A 20479-nucleotide genomic window follows, 5' to 3' on the forward strand; every position below is an offset into this window, starting at 1 on the left:
AGGCAGAGGTTCTTCTGGGTGAGGATGGAGTACGACATCAGAAGATATATCAAATGCCGTAAGCGCTGTGTAGTCAGCAAGACGCTCGAGCTGGAAGGCAAGGCCCCACTTGAGAGTATTAAGACCACCTGTCCTCTTGAGTTGGTCTGCCTTGACTTCTGGTCTGCAGAAGACTCTAATGGAAAGAGCGTAGATGTATTGGTGGTGACAGACCACTTCACCAAGATGGCCCACGCTTTCCGTTGCCCAGATCAGTCTGCAAAACAAGTGGCGCACCAGCTTTGGGACAGGTATTTTTGTGTCTATGGGTTCCCTCAGAGGGTTCATTCAGACCAGGGTGCAAATTTCGAGAGTCAGCTGATTCAAGAGTTACTGCAAGTAGCGGGTGTGAGAAAGTCAAGGACAACACCTTACCACCCCATGGGAAACGGCCATACTGAGAGATTCAATAGAACCCTAGGGAATATGATTAGGGCTCTACCACCCAGAGATAAGAACAAATGGCCACAGATGCTACAGACACTGACCTTTGCATATAATTGTACAGTACACAAGTCACCTGGCTATGCTCCTTTTTACTTGATGTTCGGTCGAGTCCCCAGACTACCAGTAGATGTCATGTTCCACAACACAGAGAGAGATAATGATATTATGGATTACTGCAGTTATGTCAAGAGGATGCGAGCTGACCTCAAGGAAGCCCTCACTTCAGCTCAAGTCAATGCTGACTCCAGTCAGCGGCATCAAGCAGAGTTGTATAACAGGAGAACAAAGGGGCAAGACTTAGAGGAGGGTGATCAGGTGCTCCTAGCAAACAGGTGTGAACGGGGTCGGAGAAAGTTAGCTGACAGATGGGACTCCACCTTGTACATTGTAGTCTCCAGAGACCCGAGGTGCCATTCCTATCGCATCCGTAGCAGCGATACTGGACAGGAAAAAGTTGTTCACAGGAACTTGCTTCTGCGAGCCAACTTCTTGCGAGCATTTGCACTAGAGACATTAATACCAGACCTAATAGTGGAAGCCTTCAAGAGAGTTGCAACGTTGAGGCTGGGGCGAGCATGGATCGGGTCAGTGAAACAGACACTAAGAATGGAGATGATGGAGCAAGATCGAGCCACATCGATCTCGAGGACCAGGCATCCAAAAGAGAGTCGACAGAGGGCACCTCGGGGCATGATAGCTCACCAAGTAGTAGGGTGGGGCAAATCAAAATGAGAGTCGGTAGACTAGTAAAGCTTTTTCTAAAATTAATGATCATTTCTTTAATCTTAGGGACAAGATGGCAACTTCCACCTATAAATGGCCACTATAGGACCATGATCAGAGAATCCGAGGAAAGAAATCTGACTGCTGACAACATGTCTGTAAAGAACTATTAAACATGTTGTTGCACTGTGGCCATTATTGCTGTAGTAACAAAGTATGTGATACAAATTGCTGCCTCTTAGTTTAGTGCATTAGAATGGTTTTCATGAAAATGTAGACAAAACCCACACTACTAATGGTTTGCTGTGTATATACCTGTGTATCTGTTTGTATCTCATTCCAGACACCATGATCTTTAACCGCAGTCACAACAACTCTCTGCTCTGCTGCGAAGTAAATGTGACCCGGGAACCCAGAGCTGTTTTATTCATTTTTCACAATGGATGCAAGCTGCAAACTGTTGACTCTGCTGGAGGAGATGCTATCGCAGCTCTGCCCTACATCACACTCTCTCAGACTGCTGCTCTGAGGGGCAATGGAACATATGAGTGTCAGCTGCAACTGAATGAAGATCTGATAACAAAAAGCATCTTCCACCACCATCCACCAGGTAACATCTCCTTCCTGATCTGATCTAGTTTTCATGCATGCAAATTACACACTGGCTGTTACTGCACACACTACACAGAACTTTCTTAGCGAATTCAGAACGAACCAGCGGGTAAAAACAGATATAAAATCTAATACAACAAGCTCTTGCCTCCTCCTAGGTTGCTGCCTTCTGGTTTTTGGGGGGATGTTGCCAATAAGTGTCTCAGTCCACCCACAACTAAACCTAAAGCTGATTTCTGCCACTCTTTTTTAATTAAAGTTTACCTTAAAGGGCAGGTTCACAATTCTTCAAGCTTCAGAGCAATGGGTGACAAAATCCACAGTCCCTGTTCAATGCAGAACAGTAGCTTTTGTCTCTTTCACTTACACAGGAAATACATTACAAAGGGATCTTTTAAATAGCCATTATTAACAATGTTCATAGGGGCATCTGAGTACTGTTTTAAGACAGACCTTGAACCTATCCTTTCCTTTGAGTCACTCAACATTATATGTAGTCACATAATTGTCAGGTGATTGCGGCCCCTGTCTATAGCTCTGATTGTAATTTGTACCTAATTGAAATGTGATTCTCTCTGTTATCCCAGTAGCAGCTATTGCACAAACCTATACTTTCACATTTCGCACACAATTCCCCATTTCACTGACCTAAACACTTCTAAGTAGAACAACAGTTTTAAACATGAAACAATCATTGGATCCTATTTTAAAGCTGCATTTTGGATTTCAAGTTCACAAATTTTTATTTCCCACAAATCATGAAAAATGCCAACATTAGAGTGAAGACTTGTTTGATCTAAATATTTTCCTCTCAGTGATTGGAGAAGGTGGAGGTGCTGGAAAAAGTGTTTTGACAACAGACTCAGCAACAGTCTCTGGTGAGTCTGTCCTAAACAGCAGCTAGCACTCCCTTTCTGCTGCTTATGTTGTTTAGGAAAAATGTTTTCACGGTTTCCTCTTATAGAATCAAGAAGATATTTGTAGATCTAGTAGTGTTTAACCATAGGCACCGTTGGTTTTGTTTTAATTCTGCTACTGGGGTGGCAGAATTTTCACTGTCCTTTTTCTTTTTTTTGTAATTTAAGTGAACTTGCCCTTTAATTTCAATTTGACTTTACAGGAAAAAGACTTACAGTACTACTGAATCAAGGTGTGATTACAGTTTTGTGTTTCTCAGAACCAGGTGTGGTGGTGTGTCCAGAGCCGTGGCACCTGTACACGGTTTTCCTCCTGGCGCCTGTCATCATCCCGCTGGGCATGGTAACTGTCCTGTTGTTGGGCAGATGCTGAGTTTCCCAACATGTGGCTGGAATGGAGCAGTGGGGATTAAGACATCTTTAACATCAAAGTCATTCATAGCCAGGGACAATAGAAGCACACACACCTGTATATCTATATGGCTGCATCCTTACTCGACAACAGCTTCCAAACCAGCTCACGATCCAAAGCACATTTATTGGTAAATACATCCTGATATTTAAAAAAAACAAAAACAGTGCAAATAACTGAAGCCAAGCAAACTGTTATAGCCTTTAGGTGTTAAAACAGAATTCAAGTAAGCTCAGGAATGAAGGCAATAAAAGAATCATAGTGTTCTCTGTGTTACAGTGAACCCAGAAGGTGCTCCTACTTTTCTTTTTCTTTTTATGATGCTGTATTTATGTATTGTCTATAAAGAATAACAGATGTAAACAGTATGGTGTAGTGATTTCTGCCCAGACAAAGACTCCGTGAGGTCAAAACCACTGGATGGTTTAATCTATACGGCAAAATAAATGAAGACTTAATGTGCACTCAGCAGCCACTTTATTAGGTACACCTGCAAAATTGTATGAAATTCAGTGCAACACTTCTGCCCTAACATTTGTGTTTATGAAACTCAAAATGTTTCTGTTTTTAGTGAAATTGTCCTAAATGTATAAATTCAGTTCTATGTTTATTACTGAAGTCATAGTTAAAGGTGGTGTTGTACTGGACTACATTATATTCAGAGGAGTTCCTAATATTTTTGTCCTCCCAAACTACATACACGAGAGGGTCAAAATATTAGGAACTCCTCTGAATATAATGTAGTCCAGTACAACACCACCTTTAACTATGACCTCAATAATAAACATAGAATTTAGTTTGTACATTTATGATAACTTCACCAAAAACAGAAACATTTGGAAAAAAAAACAGATGTTACAGTGGAAGTGTACAGGTGTGCCTAATAAAGTGGCCAGTGAGTGTATATTTACTGCTTGAACTGCCTGAGAGTGCCCAAAAAACATTTTCTAGTCTTAACCTGAGGAATGATTTTAAAGTGGAGGCTGCTTCTGACTAAAGCCAACCACAGTATATCTCTGTAGGATACCATATATGCCTTTAAGGACAATATAATCACAAATAATCCCTTATACTAAATATTTAGTTGGATTGTTTACATCTATTGTCTTGTAGAAATTAGCTGGGGAAGGTGTAAACAACCTCACAACATTTTTAGCTTCTAATTTTTTAAAATGTAAACTGCGCTTGACTGTGAATGTTACGGCATAAAAAGAGGACAGAAGATCAACATGTTTATACAGCTTTACATGCAATGTAAAGAACAGACTTATTATTCTGATTCATTCATTGTTAACACTTTTTGGTTGAATATGTACAATCTGACTGCACTGGGTTTTGGACTTGATTTCCAAGGGAGGGTTTCTTTGTCAGAACTCTATCAGAAAATCCAAGTAAAGCCCCGCCTGTAGGAAATGTGCTTACATTATTCTGGCTCCTTCTTCTACAGTTTTTATTGGTTCCTTCACTATGATTTCTGTTCTTTTTCATTGCAGTAATGAAACACATTACTGATAATCTTTCTTCCTGTTTTGGTGAGTGTGGGCAGCTGCACAAAGAGCAACCATTTAGAGTGACATTAAAATGTTTTTGTCATTCATATGATAGCTTAAAAAACACCCATAGGGCATCATCATCATCCTAACTTAAACCAGGCAGATTTTAAAGCCAAAACCCCAGGCTGAAACTGAGAAAACACACAGTTTGTGTCTCTTAAATGAAATGCCTCAAACCGGTTGTTTTGTATGATTTGTATCACTAAGATTAGTTTATATTTGTGGATAATAAAACAAGTTTTTCCTCAGTTGTGTCTAACTGGATGAGTGATGTTCATCCCTAGTGGCAATTTTGCTATGGTTGAAGTTAATCCATATATTTTAAGACATTAAAATAATGTTAATGGAATTATGCATGTAAAGGTCACAAACACACACACACGGTGCATTTGTCAGGGCAGAGGCAGGGATGTGATCGGCAACAGTAATCTTCACTGGTGGCATAATGAAATGGCCAAAATGAGGACATCAGTGCACTTGTGGTCATGCTACCTCTGATTGTACAAGTGTGTGTGCCTGTATATGAGTTCAAATGATTAAGAGAAAGAACCACAGGAAAGTGGGTTTAAATGTTTTTAATGCCAGACAGGCTGGGAACAGGACATGCTACAGTGAGTGAACTAGGGACTTTCCACACAGCTATGGGTTATTTAACCACAAACAGTTTTAATGTGATCCACCCGTGTTAGACATTCACATATAAATGTCTAAATGACAGGCCAGACTGGGGACTTGGTTAAGAATATACTATATATATACATATATGTAATAAGTGAATAGAAACTATTTTATATAACATGGAATAATCAAAACAAACAGCTTACAGCCTCGACAACAGGCCCATGGACACACACATGTAGAAGTCCCCCCAGCCCCCCACAGGAGCATGGCATCCAGACACAAAGAGACACAAAATGACTACAACAACACATCTGTGTCAGTAGCACCACAAACTACAGCTGGATCAAAACCTTTAGCTTCCCAAAGACATGAACATATTTATTACAGGGCTGATGATGAAAATCACTTTTTACTGGCCAAGCATGTTACACACACAAGGAATTTGTCTCTGGTACAGAACCGAGGCAGCCGTCTGCGGCACCAGCTCACTCACACACACCGATGGCAGCGCTGTCCCTGCCAGGCACTGCTCTGGTCATCGGGAGCAACTTGGGGTTCAGTATCTTGCTCACTTCAACATGTGGACTAGGAATCGAACCGCCAACCACTTTACCTTCTGAGCCTCAGCTGCTGCTGTATTAGACTGCAGTAGTTCTAGATACTGTATGTGTATACTGTATAATAAGGTGGCTACTGAGTGTAATAGCAGGTTGTGTGTTCTGTTTGGATTCATGGTGGCACTGTTGTACCACTGCTACTATAAACTGAGCAAGAATGACTAAGTTTGTGATTAATAGCTTCACTGTCACAGAAACATGGCGGCACCTCACTGACACTGGTGTGCTGTGATGACAGTAACTCTGCAAACAAAGATGTGAACGAAGAAACTGATGGTGCCAAACGATGAATAAGGCAGTTCGGAGGCAAAAAAGACAACTGTGATTATTGTGTTGTCTCGGTTTTGCACTGCCCTGCATGTTTTCACTTACATACATCTATAAAGGGCATATCTCTGTTTAATGATCTAATTATTGTTCACTAGTCTTCTAGCAGAACCCTGCATTTCACCTCACATACTGACATTAAACCTTGCGTCTTGGATTTTGGGTCTGCCTTGTTTATTTAACATCTTGGGGGCAGAAAGATCCATTCATAAATCACAGTTTGGGAAATCTCATGCTTGAAATTATGCTCATAATATCCTTATGCTACACTATATTCTTTGGGTCATTTTGGCACACTTCCCAGTTAAAAACCGATTTTTGTCTTTGCCAACACGTGGGGGTTTCTGGAAGGGGCGGAAACACATAAAATTACTGTTGCCATAACAACGGCTCTATACCAGTCCCTCCTCCTCTTTTTCTTTCTCTATCTATCTGCTGCAATGCATCACACCCTCCCTCCTCCTCCTCCTCCTCCTCCAGCGCGCACCTCCCTCCTCCAGCCTTCAGCTATCCCAGAGGCTGATTAGTGCAGCATCCTTCCACTGACACACCATGTAATTGTTGAGGCTTACTGAATGTTCTTCCTTACGTGTATACAGCTTTTTCGGCTGGCGCCTGGATTAAAATCTCCAGGAGGAATATAGTGTCTCTAAAAGAAATTTCCCACCGTGCGTCTCTTCTTAAGATTTTTTTGTCAGTGTCCGTGCTCTGAGACTGGTGTTAAAATATCTCCAGAGGTCCGCGATGTGACAGCAAAGGGACTTCCACCATCTGACTGCGTGAGCCTTCCAGCTCTACCAGGACGCGACGTTTAAAGGACACCAGCGAGGGGGACGCGCAGGATTTGATTTTAAAAACTGAAATTTTGTCAAAAGCGGAGAAGGTAAAGAGACGCAGAGACGCGCGCTGCGTTTATGGGAGTGTAAAGAGAAGGACAGACACGACTGCATGTATTTTTAAACCAAATTCACAGATAACGACTAGCCAATATTTGACTGTAGTTTGATCGCCCGAAGTCAAACACAGTCCCACCTGTTCTCACATTGCTAGAATACACAGAATAGCGCACTTCTTTAACCTCCAAAGACAAACTGAATGCGGGCATCCGCGTCAATAAACTCCCTTCAGCTGCTGACTGCATGCCTTTCAGACAGGTTTCATGCACGGGTGGCCCGTCTGAGCAGCAGAGCCACCTGTGCTGTTGTAGTCAAGCCTGTGCTAAACAAACCATATGGCTTAACTGACGTGCACTAACAGTGGATGATTTCACATGAATTATCAGCCAGACTCTGCCCTAGACCACTGCCTGGAACTGTATCTGAACAGATGTGTAGTTGTGAATCTGCAACTTGGACAGCAGAAAGAAAGCAATAACACTATTTTGAGGCACTAATAATAGTAAGGTGATAATTGTAATTTCTGCCAAAGAGTTGGAAACAAGCTAAAGGATACTTCACACTGCTTCTGTTTGCCATTTTACTCTATCAAGCCAAGACCCATTTTTTGTTCAGGTTATATTTGCAATCCTGCATGAGAGAAAAGTCAGTGAGGGAAGCTGAACATTTCCTGTCCATTTCCTGGCATTCATGCATGCAACATTTTGACATTATCAGACTCCTCAGCATCATCCCCTGCCATCACCTCCTATCAGCCTAACATATTAGTCTTCCACTAGCTTTTTTTTTTTTAATTACTGACACTGCCATTTTCTTTCAGTCTGTGCAAGTCAGGATACTGGAGGCCTAAGGGTGTGCCAGAGCATATATAGTTGAACAAAGGCCCTTTTGGAGCAACAAGAGGGTGAAACCTGAAACTCGGAGAGATTCCTCCCTGTGATAACTCACTGAGGGGTTGGACAGGCTTTCCAGCTAAATAGAGTGATTTAGATCCTGGGATGGGCAGAAACAAGGCAGCACAACTTCCAGGCTACTGCTCTCTGGCTTTTCAGGTACTTAAGAAGAGCAGAGCAGCAAGAGGACACACCCACCCCTTCTTCTGGTACTAGTATCATCTAGAAACAAGCAGGAGAAGACACCACAGCTGGACCCAACAGCATCAGGAAAGAGTCTGCTCCTCTCACCTCCCAGACTTTTCATCATAGTCTTTGGTGTCTCAGTGCTCATCACCAAGCTGGTGATGCAGCTGCTGTAGCTTCGTCTTATCTGCCTGTGTGTCCCCCATTTTGAGGTGTGTGTGTGTGTGTGTGTGTGTGTGAGTGTGAGTGTGGTGAACCGCCATCAGTCTTCTTTCTTCTGTCAGGATGTCTACAGTACAAGAGCTGCTGTTGCTACCTCTGGCCCTGTTGGTGCTTCAAGGTGAGTGGGCAGTGGTTGTGTTGCCATTATAGCAACACCTTGGCATGCACAAGAGCCACCATCCAGTCGCCCAATCAGTGTCTTGCTGTGTGTTACCATCAAGGTGTTTCCTGTTGTGTCATGTGTTTGCAGGTGATGTTTTGGGGATTTTCTCAAGTGTATGTGTGTTTATGGATGGGTGTGTTCACATGCAGATATATGTGTGTGTGTGTGTGTGTGTGTTGTTCCCTTATTGTGCTGGTTTGTTTACTAAAAGCCCAGCTGTTCAGGTTTGTTGCCTTTTCAGAGTAATGAGATGAGGCCATGTGGCAGCATTAAAATGGAGGACACACACACACAGATACCACAGTTGATGTGTATTCATCGGCCTAGAACAATGTAGAGTATTTATATCTCTGTGTTACATCCATGTTCCCCTGATGTGTGTATTTGCAGTTCAGTGCTGCTTCTAATGATTATTTTCATTACTCATTAATATACCAGTGCTTTTCTGAATTAATCCGATCTATAATTTGTCTATAAGATGCTCAAACATAGTGAAGAAGTTTGTTAACAGTTGAGTGATATAAAAGAAGAGAAAAGCAACAATTCCTCCTGGAAACTGGAAACTCTATATTTAGTGTATTTGAATGAAAAACAATTATCTAGTTATAAAAATAGTTGATTAATTTTCAGTCAATCAACTAATCTGTTAATGGACAAATAATTTCAGCTCCGGATCAAATGAATGGAAGTTTTCAGGGATTTCAGGATGTTTGTGTTGGTTGAAGAACGTTTGCTTTTCTGCATCATGCTACAGCTGTATGTTTTACTTAAGTCAGGTCTCTGCTGGATATGTAACGTTTATACTAGTACTGCCCAGGAAAAATAGCATCATGAAAGAGAAAATTTGTGCCAGTTATCTAAGCTGCCCTCAGGCTTTCGATTCCTCCGGCTGATATCTGCATGATTTGAGACATCACGAAACCATTTCCCACTTTCACGAGAAGCTGTTTACTGCCATTCGTTCTGTTATAGCATGAGAAACACCTTCCGCTGATGTGAAAATAGCCGAGCTAAATATTCCATCACCTTTAAAGTGCTATCAGTCTCCTGAGACCCACAGAAAAAGAAGAAACTCTGCAAGGATATCGTCTTTCGTAAACTTTAAGAAATTTACATTCACAGCCAGAATTTCTTTATTTGTGGCCTCTAGATTTATTTGGAAACTTATCTGAATGTAATACAGACAATGGGCATGCCTTAAAAGTGACTGGAGACTATTTGAACAAGAAGTAGGTGTTGGTAAATGAGCTACAACCAGGGAAACACAACAGTTAACAAAAATATTTCACCATGCGTGCTTTAAATAATATTGAACTATAGCTGATCTCAGTATAAAGACGTGAATAGATATGACAAATCTCTTTCAAGATAAGAAGAAATTAACATTTTTGAACAGAGGCTGAGTGAAGCTGAGCTTCGGGTTCATCTAGGACAGAATATGCCAGACGACCTCCAGAACACTGGGATGTAAGATGCATAAATTATGAAGGAATGTTTTTAATTTTAGAATTATTTACAAAAAGAAAAAAATGTATAAACAACAATCAATGATAATTCAGTCAATGTTTTCAGGCATGAGACAGACCAAACAGTACCTGCTTTCAAACCAGATGCTCCTAAAACTTAATGCATCTGATGGCACCTTATCTAATGCATGCAGTCAACTGTAGCTCTGAAGCACTGAGTCTGCAAATGGCTTGAGCACAAGCTTATGGTCAAAGGAGATAACTGTCAGGATATCTGAGCCGCCCCACAATCAAGCCATTTGGATCCATATCAATTCCATCACTCCCCATATCCATTCCATCACTCCAGTCTGACCGCTTCCTCTGCACAAGTTGGAAATGACATTACCGAGAAGCTCATCGTAAGCAGCAGGCGTAGAGCATAAACTATTTATGACTGCATGAGTGATGCATTGCAGCAGCAAGTTTTACTTTTAAAGTTATTTCTGATACTGATTATTGGTTTGTACTTGTGTTTTAGGAATTCTTTATACAAGTGTTTGCACTCTTGAGTTGTGATACGATTTGTTTTTTTAAACACTTAAATAATACATTAGATTGTAGGACATAGGTAAGAGGAAGTTTTTTTGTTGTTTTTTTTTAAGCTTTTTGCAGCTTCTTCAGCATTTACAGCCATCCATCCCCATTTTCAGCTGATTATCTGTGGCCAGGAGGTTCATCAGGGTAGTGTAGACGCCTTTCCAGCACTCTGACATAAGCCTTTCTGAGGCTAATGAGTAATTGTGAGTCCACAGGCACTGTCTAGGTCCTCCATGCAGCACTGAAGAGATGTGCCAGGACAGCCCATCTATGGAACAGTGTGGAACTGGGAACATTTACAGCTCAGGTCCAAGATTCTGGCCACTGTGGACCTTACCGTAAAAGTTAAATAATTTAACAAATCAGTATTTTTTCAAGTGGTTTGTGCAACATCTGAAGCCATCTCTGTTGCTGATCAAATAAAACCTGCAGCAGCTGCTACATACAGCATATGGGAGGTCTGGCTCTATATTTCTTGCAGAGTAGCTCTCCACTCTGTACAAAAGCATGAATGTGATTTTCAGAGTGCTTTCACTTGTGTCCCATCTGCAGCTGCTGTCAGAGTTTCATTCTGATTCTATTTGAGGCTCTGTTTTTATGAGATCCTTCTAACCCGCAAATCTGGAGCGAGATACTGTGCTGCGACCTAATTGCAGGCTGCATGTGTCCTGCGCTTTTGTCACACAAGACATGCAAACAGACCTGCTTGCACGCGCACACACACACACACACACACACACACCCTGAGCCCCTGTTCATCCAGCTGTGTGACAGATGTTTGTATTCCCAGGGTTTCCGGTAGTTGTTAGAGGACGGTGGTGGTCAGGAGAGTGAGAGCTTTGTTGTATGAGATGACAAGGTGATGCATTTGCAGAACTGGGAACTTATTGTTAACACCGTATTTTCACTGTCACAAATTTGTGTTCTGCCCTGCACTTATAACACTTTACAACATTTGATCCTGTGATCGATGTGAAGTTGCTAAAGCGAAGTTGCTTGTTTTCCTTAAGTTTGTAAGAGTATACATGTAATGGTCTATAGCTTAATATGTAGCTGTATGTGGATTTATTCACGTTTCTCGTGTTTATTGGAACAATTATTTGTTACACTTATCTCTTAAGCAGAGAGACCATCACTTATGACCAACTGCTAAGTGCTTCTGGAAATTGTGTATCTGGAAAGTATGTGTGTGCCAAAGCCACATAAGGACACACAAGGACAAAACCACATTATGTATCAGGATGTGGACAGACTAGTTTCTCTGTGTGGAGAGAGATGGTAAACAGTAGTTATTTCAATATGTTTTAGTCAGTTTTTAAAAATTGTGTCAAGTATTTTGACAAAAATACTTGTTGGCTGACAAAGTTAAAGCTACAATATTTGTGACAATCTGAGGAAGTGTCCCAAAATGTCTTGAGCCGGTTAATGTAAAATAGGTAAAAATGACTGGTTTCAACTATAGACCAATATGAACAATTCAAGTTCTAACTTTAGGATGTTTGCTCTTTTTTAAATAGTCTTTGGTAAAAGGACAGAATGTGGAGTCAACCTGACTCTTCTGTCCTTGATTGTTCTTTGATTCTTCATTTTAATCCACTTATTTGTCACAGTAGGAAAAAAGCTTTTGAGAAGCAAATGCAAAGTAGCAAAGGTTTTCATGGGGTTGGTGTTTAGAGAGCTACTAAGAAGTCCTCTTAACTTTTATTTTTGACTCCATGAGGCAATCGTCAGTGAGATCATTTAGTTTTAAAATCACAGAAAAGAATGTGGTAGTTGTCTTTCTCTGGTGTTGGACTCCACAAAACAGAAATTGCATTCTGGAAACAACGAAGCAGCTGCTTTAGAAAAAATAGCTAGACGGGGATTCTTCTGGTTTATTCTATACTGATAAACCGGCCTGACGTGAGTTTATCAGCCATGACATTGTGGTGGATTAAACTAAAAGAGATGCACACAGCACAGTGTTTCAGTGCCTACAGTATGTGTGTTTATGTCCGTAGTACCCCAGCCATAGAAACGGATGTTGTCCTCCCTCATCTCTTTTGCTGTAGCTTATCCAGTTTTCTTTTCTCCCTCGCTCTCAATGAAGCAAATAACCTTTTTTTGTATTGCCTTTGGCTCCCAGAGACATGCTAAGATAGCTAACCTCAATGAGTGAATTTTTTTTCTTTTGTTGCTTTATAGACCTCAATGGTAATACAGCATGATATGAGGGTTTAATCAGCCAGCCCCCATGAGTGACGAAAAACTCCTAATCTACAATTTCCTGAATATCCGCTGCATAATCCTCAACTTCAGACCACAGATTATGTAATGGATTTGCATTTTTGATGTGTGTCTGTGTGTCCTGCTGTAGTTAGTGAAAATCATTTCTGGAGCAGTGTGGTGGCTCTGGCTCGGTTTAGTCTGCACTTGCTGTTGTGTCAGTTAGCATGTTTGTCTCTTTCTCCTACTGTCTTTTCTCTGTCTTCTGAACTTGCTGTCTCAGCTTTGGACAGCCTGTGCTCACCTTGTGCATTCCCCCCTCTCACTGTGTCACTGAGCTCCCTCGGGCTTACGGTCTCTTGCTGTTTGTGTGCTACTGTTAAATGCAGCTACTTTCATCTGTCTCTGTTCTTTCTGTCCTGCAACCACAGTGATTTCTTTGGTCTTCTAACACCCTTTTGTATGTCTCTTACTGTCCAACATGTGTGTCATTGCTGCTGTAATGTCTCTGAGCAGTCAAAATGCCAGCCTTCAGAAACTGTTCCGTTTTTCTGCATGGGGTCTTGCTCCTGTGTCTGTCTCTTTCTGCATCTCTGTTTTTACTACACAGTAGAAGTCGATATCATGAAGTCTCTCTCAGACCTGAGTCAAAACATCATTGTACATTAATGATGAGCCTAATATGTGGTGGTGTCTAATTAGTAAAAATAGCTAGTAGTTGATTTTCATTCATGTTCCTCTGAGATTTTACAAGGGGCGGTTTGTGATAAACGACTTTCACCGACCTCTACTGGCAGCCAGCGCTGACAGCTGGACCAGCTTTACAGCAGCATGTAATTAACACAAACAATCAGGTCACATTTGCAACAGACAAGAGAGCTAAATAGAACAGGGATTAAACAAGCAATGAAGCCATTTTGCATTTTCCACTCACTGCTTTGCTGTCCTTGAACAAGTGCAGCAGGTTTATAAAGTTCAGGAGAAGAACTGGCAAATGCTGTTTGGCTCAGGTCTATTTGTTATAATCTGGAATTCCTCCACAGAGCAGATTCCCAGAAAACCTGAGAACCAAAGAACCCCACCTTAACCAAATTACTGTTTGCTAGGATGAGACAGTGAAGTTTTGCTCACTTGAATTATTTTGGTGAATGTCAGGTCTATGTAAATGCTACTCTAAGGGAACATTCTGGTTTAATACAGTGCTAGTTTTGGCTATTATACTAAATATAATTATAACACTGTACTCATCAGAATAATTGCATGGATCTGGAAATAACCAGCCAGACTTAGACTGGATACCAACAAGTCCACTGTTTAGCCAGATCTAAACCAGTGTGTACACCAGTGGGTACTTCTGCAACTGCTAGGTGATACATGGAAATATTGTGGTGCAGCTGGAATTATGATTTTGTAAACAAAACAAAAAAACAATATATGCACACATTCATGTTTAGGAGAAAAATAAACACATATGGTGTTTCTGATTGGTGTTAGGCTGCTTATTGTCACAATAACCAATTAAAACCATCTAGTCTGCACAGCACACACCTCCCACCAGTATCTGAAAGCACTATTCAAGTGAGCAGTGAAGTCAGAATGCTACTGGTGCAAATGCACGATCAGACCCACTAAACCCAGAGAAAAGTCCAGGATTGTGATGAGTTGTGCAAAAAATATAACAATATTGACATTATATATACAACTGCAACAAGAGGTCAAAGATGAAACAGGAAGTCACTCTGTAAACTGGGATGAAGGTGTAATTTGGGTGATGCTATTATTAATAGGATAATATCCACAACTACTGTATGAAAATAAAAACTAAGTACATGGAACCAGAATTAACTTATAGTAATGAGACCTGATAAATCAATGCAGGTTGAATTTTTATCGACCTGAACAAAATTCATACAATTACTTGCTTGAATGTAACTTTGGCACCTGAAACTTTGGCTTGGGTTCAGTCGTTCTCGGGTTCAGCTGGGTGCATCAGCTCTATGTTTGGTTTTAAATGCATAGGTTTACTGTATCTCTTATAATAAAAAAAAAACAAGGAGGCCAGATATGTATGGGTTTTATTTTTGGGCCTGTGAAGTCTTACATTATGTTCTTAACTTTTCCTCCTCTCTCCCTCTTCTTTCTCTGCAGTGCATCAGCCAGTTTTTAGACCTCTTCCCTCGTGCTTTCCCATCTCCCTGTGCTTTTGTAGAAATGGCTGTACCTACTGAACCCTGTGCTAACTTTCTCTTTCTTCATTCCTTCTGTTCATGTTTTTTCTGCAGTGTGGTGGCATCTGTATTTGTATAATTCTTTTAAATGGCGCACTATGGTGCTGCAGTATTTGTATCCCAGGTAGTAGAAAACAGAGCTGTTTTGTATTTGTGTACGAGGCCATGGACGATGTGCAGCCGGTGTGAATCTCAATTGAACTTTAAATGATTTCTCAGAGTTCTCTTACCAGCGTTGTGCCATGTGTTTCCTGTCCTCTCCCTCATTTTCCTCCACCCATCTTACGGTTCAAAACAAACGCTTCTCCAGAGATGAAAGTTGAGAATAGCACAAGATCATTGGAAACTGCAAGGTGCAGTGTGAGAAAGAAACATTTGGAGTTACAGGTGTGTAACTCCTGGCCGATGCAAAGTATGTGTCATGATGATGATGGCATATATAGACTTGTGCATCTATATATGAATTTAACTCAGATATTAATTGACATTATGCAAGACAATAGTAGCACTCAATGCAACCTCTTTATTTCCCCTCAGTTTCATAGATTAAAAATATCTCAAATGTAAATGACCGCAGAACTAAAAACCAAATTAATCCAATTCTGAGCAATCTATGAGCTGAAATGATGAGTGGGGAAAAAAAGCAAGAAAAAAGCTATGCCCGATATGAGGGGAAAGCAATGTGCATGCAAAGTGCACTGGGAACAAGCATGCAAAAATTCTAAAGTTCAATCAGCTATTCTTGTTTTGTAAAGTACTGTTAGAGAGTTTGCCTGCAAGTACTGAGAAACTAGAAACACCAGAGCTCTGCCCGTGTGTCAACCTTTCTGTCCAATTACGGGTATATAAAAAAAAAGGGAATGACTGCAGTTCATGACTATTATGTCTGAATGTCATGACCTGTAAATAGACAAAGAACAATAAAAAGTAAAAACAGAAGGTTTCTCACTGTGTGTTCTTCGTCTGGTTCACTCTGTAGCGTCTCTGTGCCATGGGGCCTGCGTGGAGGTGGACTCAGACACAGAGGCCATGGCCAGCAAAGGCTTCAGGCTGGGCTGCATTTCCTGTAAGAGAAGAGGCGAGGTGCATGCCACAGCTTCTGTCAACTGGTACTTCAAGGCTTCAGATGAGACTGATTTCTCCCTTGTAAGTAGCATTAAGATATATGACAAGGCAAACCTTGAATAAGTATTGCCTTAAAGGAACAGTTCAACATTTTAGGGAATACACTCAATAACATTTTATATCTGGTTTGTTTAATCTATCAATTCCTTATCTATACCACTTATCCTGCTGCAGCCAATCGCAGCCGACACTGGGTGAGAGGCGAGGTACACCCTGGACAGGTCACCAGTCTGTCACAGGGCTGACAAATATAGACTGTCATTCACACTTACATTCACACAGAGAGGCGGTGGCGGTCAAGTTCAAACCCAGAACCTCCTAAGGTGCCCATGCTAACCACTGCACAACCCCACAGCATTTATTTAATACAGAAATTTAGGTGTAAACATCACAAATCACCAGAATCACCAGAATATTTTGTCAAACCAAGTTGTTTTATTGGGACTTTGTGACAACAAGACTAGCTGTCTCTCTCCAAAGAATGACATAAGCATATTCTCAAAGGTTCTTTTATACAGGTTCTTTTACATTTTTTTTTTACAGAATTACTTTAGATCATACAATGCAGCCACACCACCCTGGTCGTGCCCGAGCTCATCTGATCTGAGAAACTAAGTAGAGTAGAGTAGGTACTTTATTGATCCCACAGTAAGCAAGGTTGGGCCTGATTTGTACTTGGAATGGGGGAACCACCTGGGAATACGAGGTGCACACCCAGTTATTAGGGTTACACAAGCCATTGCCCTCTATGTGCTGATCCCAAGCCTGGATAAAAAAATGGGAGGGTTGTCAGGAAAGGCATCAAGCATAAAAACAAAAACTGTGCCAAATCACATATGCACTTTATTCAATACAGTCAAGACTCAAAAGTATAACAAAAATTCACCTCTTGTAAGTTATTCTCAATATATCAATTTAATTTGGAAATTACCCTAAAAACTGAAATATCAGTCTAAACTTCATGAAAAAGGCCCAGTGCCGGAGACCAAACACCACAGATTTTAAAATACAATCAACTCAAGGCCCCAGACACATCCATCACAACAGTGCTGTCTGAATGCTTTTTGGAAAACGGCTGTAATGCATTTCTCATGAGATAGCGCAGAGTCTTGCATTTTTCATGACAAACTTTCCTCCCCCTTTGTGTCGACTGGAAGGCAGCCTTTTTGCTTACCAAAGATGTCCTCCCCAGGCAAATCAAAGAGGTCATAATGGTATATTCAGTGCCTATAGCAGAAGAGAGCCCATTAGCCCTAAACTGCCAATTAAAATTAGTAGCCACTAATTCACCAGGAAGTGCAGAGGCAAGGCTGCTAACTGCACATCAGTCGAAATAGAAAAATAGCAGCAGCGGTGAGGAGGAGACCAGCTGTCTATTTCCTCAAGTATGGCAGAAACCGAAACGCAGACTTGACACTCAGGGTGTGAATATTCATAACACAGAACAATCAGTGTGTTTTATACCTATCAGCATCCAAGAGAAAACAGCAGTTTTCAATTGTAGTTTTACAGTATTTATTCACACATATAAAGAATAAAAAAATATCCAGCCAAAGATTATTAATTAGTTTCCAAAAATAGGTGGAAAGACACTCCCTTACAACTAGACACTGTCAAATCGCTTTGCTGAATGTTTGGAGTCTGCCTCCAGCTCAAAAATCCCATTCTTTAACTTCCTTCCAGATATATATCTATGAAGACATAGCAGAAGAAGTAATTGACCTACGTTTCTATGGGCGTTTGATGTGGAATGGCAGCAAGAACACCAAGGACCTACAGGACGGCTCCATCTTCATCCTCAATGTGACATACAATGACACGGGAACCTACAAGTGCACATTCTTCCGCGTCCTCACCTATAAGAAGTCGCCCCAGATTGAAACTAACATCACCAAGATTATCACCCTGAATGTGGTCCCACAACGTAAGAACAGAGGGCTTGGAGTGGATCTGGGGTGGGGGCAGGGGCTGATGTACTGTATGTTTGAGTGGGAAATGGCAAAACAAAATTATCCATAACTACCACTGACTTGCATTTATAGGTTGCTTTAATTTTAATGTTACACTGAAATAGGCCCATATTTATTGAACTTCTAATTACACTGAGCAATGCACTAAAGAACCAACTTTAGCTCAAAACAAAGCTAAAGGCTAGCTGAAATCTACAGTCTGGACAACCATACATAAAAACTGGTCAGTAGGACAAGGCAACCAACAGCTTGCACTGTTTATATAAAAAACAATGCTGAGAAGGCCAAAGAAGTTGTAGGTCTTAGATTTAAAGGGCGATAACATGCTGTGTTTACAGCTAGCTTCCATTGCCCCAGGTTAATGGTCAAAACCATAGAAAGTAATTGAGATGTCCCCCAAGGTTCAATTCTGGATCCTCTGAATTTTCATTAGTTGAAGCACGCAGATCAACTACTACAAGATCTGTGCAAGGGCACAATGGGTAATGGACTTCACAACAGAACTGAATTCATCAGTGGATGTCAGATACTGTAGGTTAACTGCACCTGCAGAAGCATTCAGTAAATAATAAATTATGACTGTAACTCAGGACAGGGGGACCATGAATTATGAGTGTATGTTGATCTGTGTGTTTCTAGTCACCAGGGGAATGGCTTCCATTTTGTCTGAGGTGATGATGTATGTCTCTATCATCGGGCTGCAATTCTGGCTGGTAGTTGAGATGATTTACTGCTACAGGAAGATCTCAGCAGCAGGAGAGGAGGCTCTGAGAGAGAGCGCGTGAGTAACACCTACACACACAGAGCAAGCCTCTTGCCAGTGCCGTTCTTTCATTTCCAGATCCTGCTGGGCTGTCCAAATGTCCTGATTTCCCATCTTCCACTTTCATCCTGGATTTCCCTTCCTGGAACTGCTTTTTTATCTTTCTCTCCTTTCTTTCACTCTCCTTTCCTCAGGGCGGAGTATTTAGCTATAGCATCAGAAAGTAAAGATAATTGTGCTGGTGTACAAGAAGCTGAATAGCACAGGTAGGTCTGGATTCATACTCAACATGGTCTCTAAGATTTTCAAGAATTAACCTTTTTACATAAAATAGCCTATGTATTTTTAACTAATGTCAGCCCATCAGACAACCAGCCAGGCCTAAATGTATCTCTTAGTTTAGTGGTTACCTGCCACAGCTTGTGACTCCTAAATAGGAAGTAGGGAACCTGCTCATCACAGGATAAATGTCTATGAGTTGTGAACAGTTCAGACACAGGGTGAGTTACTCTTCTCATTTTTGTCCCTGCTCTGCCCCTAAAGAATTCATTTTCCTGACAGGTTTGTGTATTTCTTTGTTTTTAACTTCAGGTCAAGGAAAAATTCAAGACAGCTTCTTTAAGGAATCTCACATCCACATCCGTGCCCTCTTCTCTCACCATCACCCATCTCCCACCATCCTCTCCACATGATGGAAAAACAGAGCCACAGGGAGGAGGAGGAGCTTCACAGAAAGGTTTTGAGTAACTTTCTGCAAAAAAATGAGAAGGACTGAACTGTATCCCCTTAAGAGGGACATGGTGGCTGCATCGGGTCATGGATCAACAGGACATAGGGAGAGAGAGCTGTACTGTATATAGGTGTATATGCACAGACCATCTCTAACCAAATGTAGAGTATATTATATAGAGTATACAGGTGCTGGTCATATAATTAGAATATCATCAAAAAGTTGATTTATTTCACTAATTCCATTCAAAAAGTGAAACTTGTATATTATATCCATTCATTACACACAGACTGATATATTTCAAATGTTTATTTCTTTTAATTGTGATGATTATAACTGACAACCAATGAAAACCCCAAATTTGGTATCTCAGAAAATTAGAATATTGTGAAAAGGTTCAGTATTGAAGACACCTGGTGCCACACTCTAATCAGCTATTTGACTCAAAACACCTGCAAAGGCCTTTAAATGGTCTCTCAGTCTAGTTCTGTAGGCTACACAATCATGGGGAAGACTGCTGACCTGACAGTTGTCCAAAAGACGACCATTGACACCTTGCACAAGGAGGGCAAGACACAAAAGGTCATTGCAGAAGAGGCTGGCTGTTCACAGAGCTCTGTGTCCAAGCACATTAATAGAGAGGCGAAGGGAAGGAAAAGATGTGGTAGAAAAAAGTGTACAAGCAAAAGGGATAACCGCACCCTGGAGAGGATTGTGAAACAAAACCGATTCAAAAATGTGGGGGAGATTCACAAAGAGTGGACTGCAGCTGGAGTCAGTGCTTC

At 41.1% G+C, this 20479-nt stretch overlaps 1 protein-coding gene across 2 annotated transcripts; it reads left to right on the top strand.

Moving 5' to 3' along the window:
• The first annotated feature begins 6781 nt into the window (after positions 1-6781).
• Positions 6782-19901, top strand: scn1ba (sodium channel, voltage-gated, type I, beta a). Of its 2 annotated transcripts, none has more exons than XM_020587128.1 (7): positions 6782-8583; positions 15417-15493; positions 16086-16252; positions 17915-18155; positions 18841-18982; positions 19159-19230; positions 19556-19901. In XM_020587128.1, the coding sequence occupies exons 3-6, from the start codon at positions 16136-16138 to the stop codon at positions 19223-19225; spliced, it is 567 nt and encodes a 188-aa protein (XP_020442784.1). In that variant the 5' UTR covers positions 6782-8583; positions 15417-15493; positions 16086-16135; the 3' UTR covers positions 19226-19230; positions 19556-19901. The 2 variants fall into 2 exon arrangements, with proteins under 2 accessions (XP_020442784.1, XP_020442783.1); XM_020587127.1 differs by lacking the exon at positions 15417-15493 and having other exon boundaries at positions 6782-7779; positions 7815-8583.
• The last annotated feature ends 578 nt before the right edge of the window (positions 19902-20479 follow it).

Source organism: Monopterus albus, unplaced genomic scaffold (genome assembly GCF_001952655.1).
Source record: "Monopterus albus unplaced genomic scaffold, M_albus_1.0 scaffold440.1, whole genome shotgun sequence".
Classification (NCBI taxonomy): domain Eukaryota; kingdom Metazoa; phylum Chordata; class Actinopteri; order Synbranchiformes; family Synbranchidae; genus Monopterus; species Monopterus albus.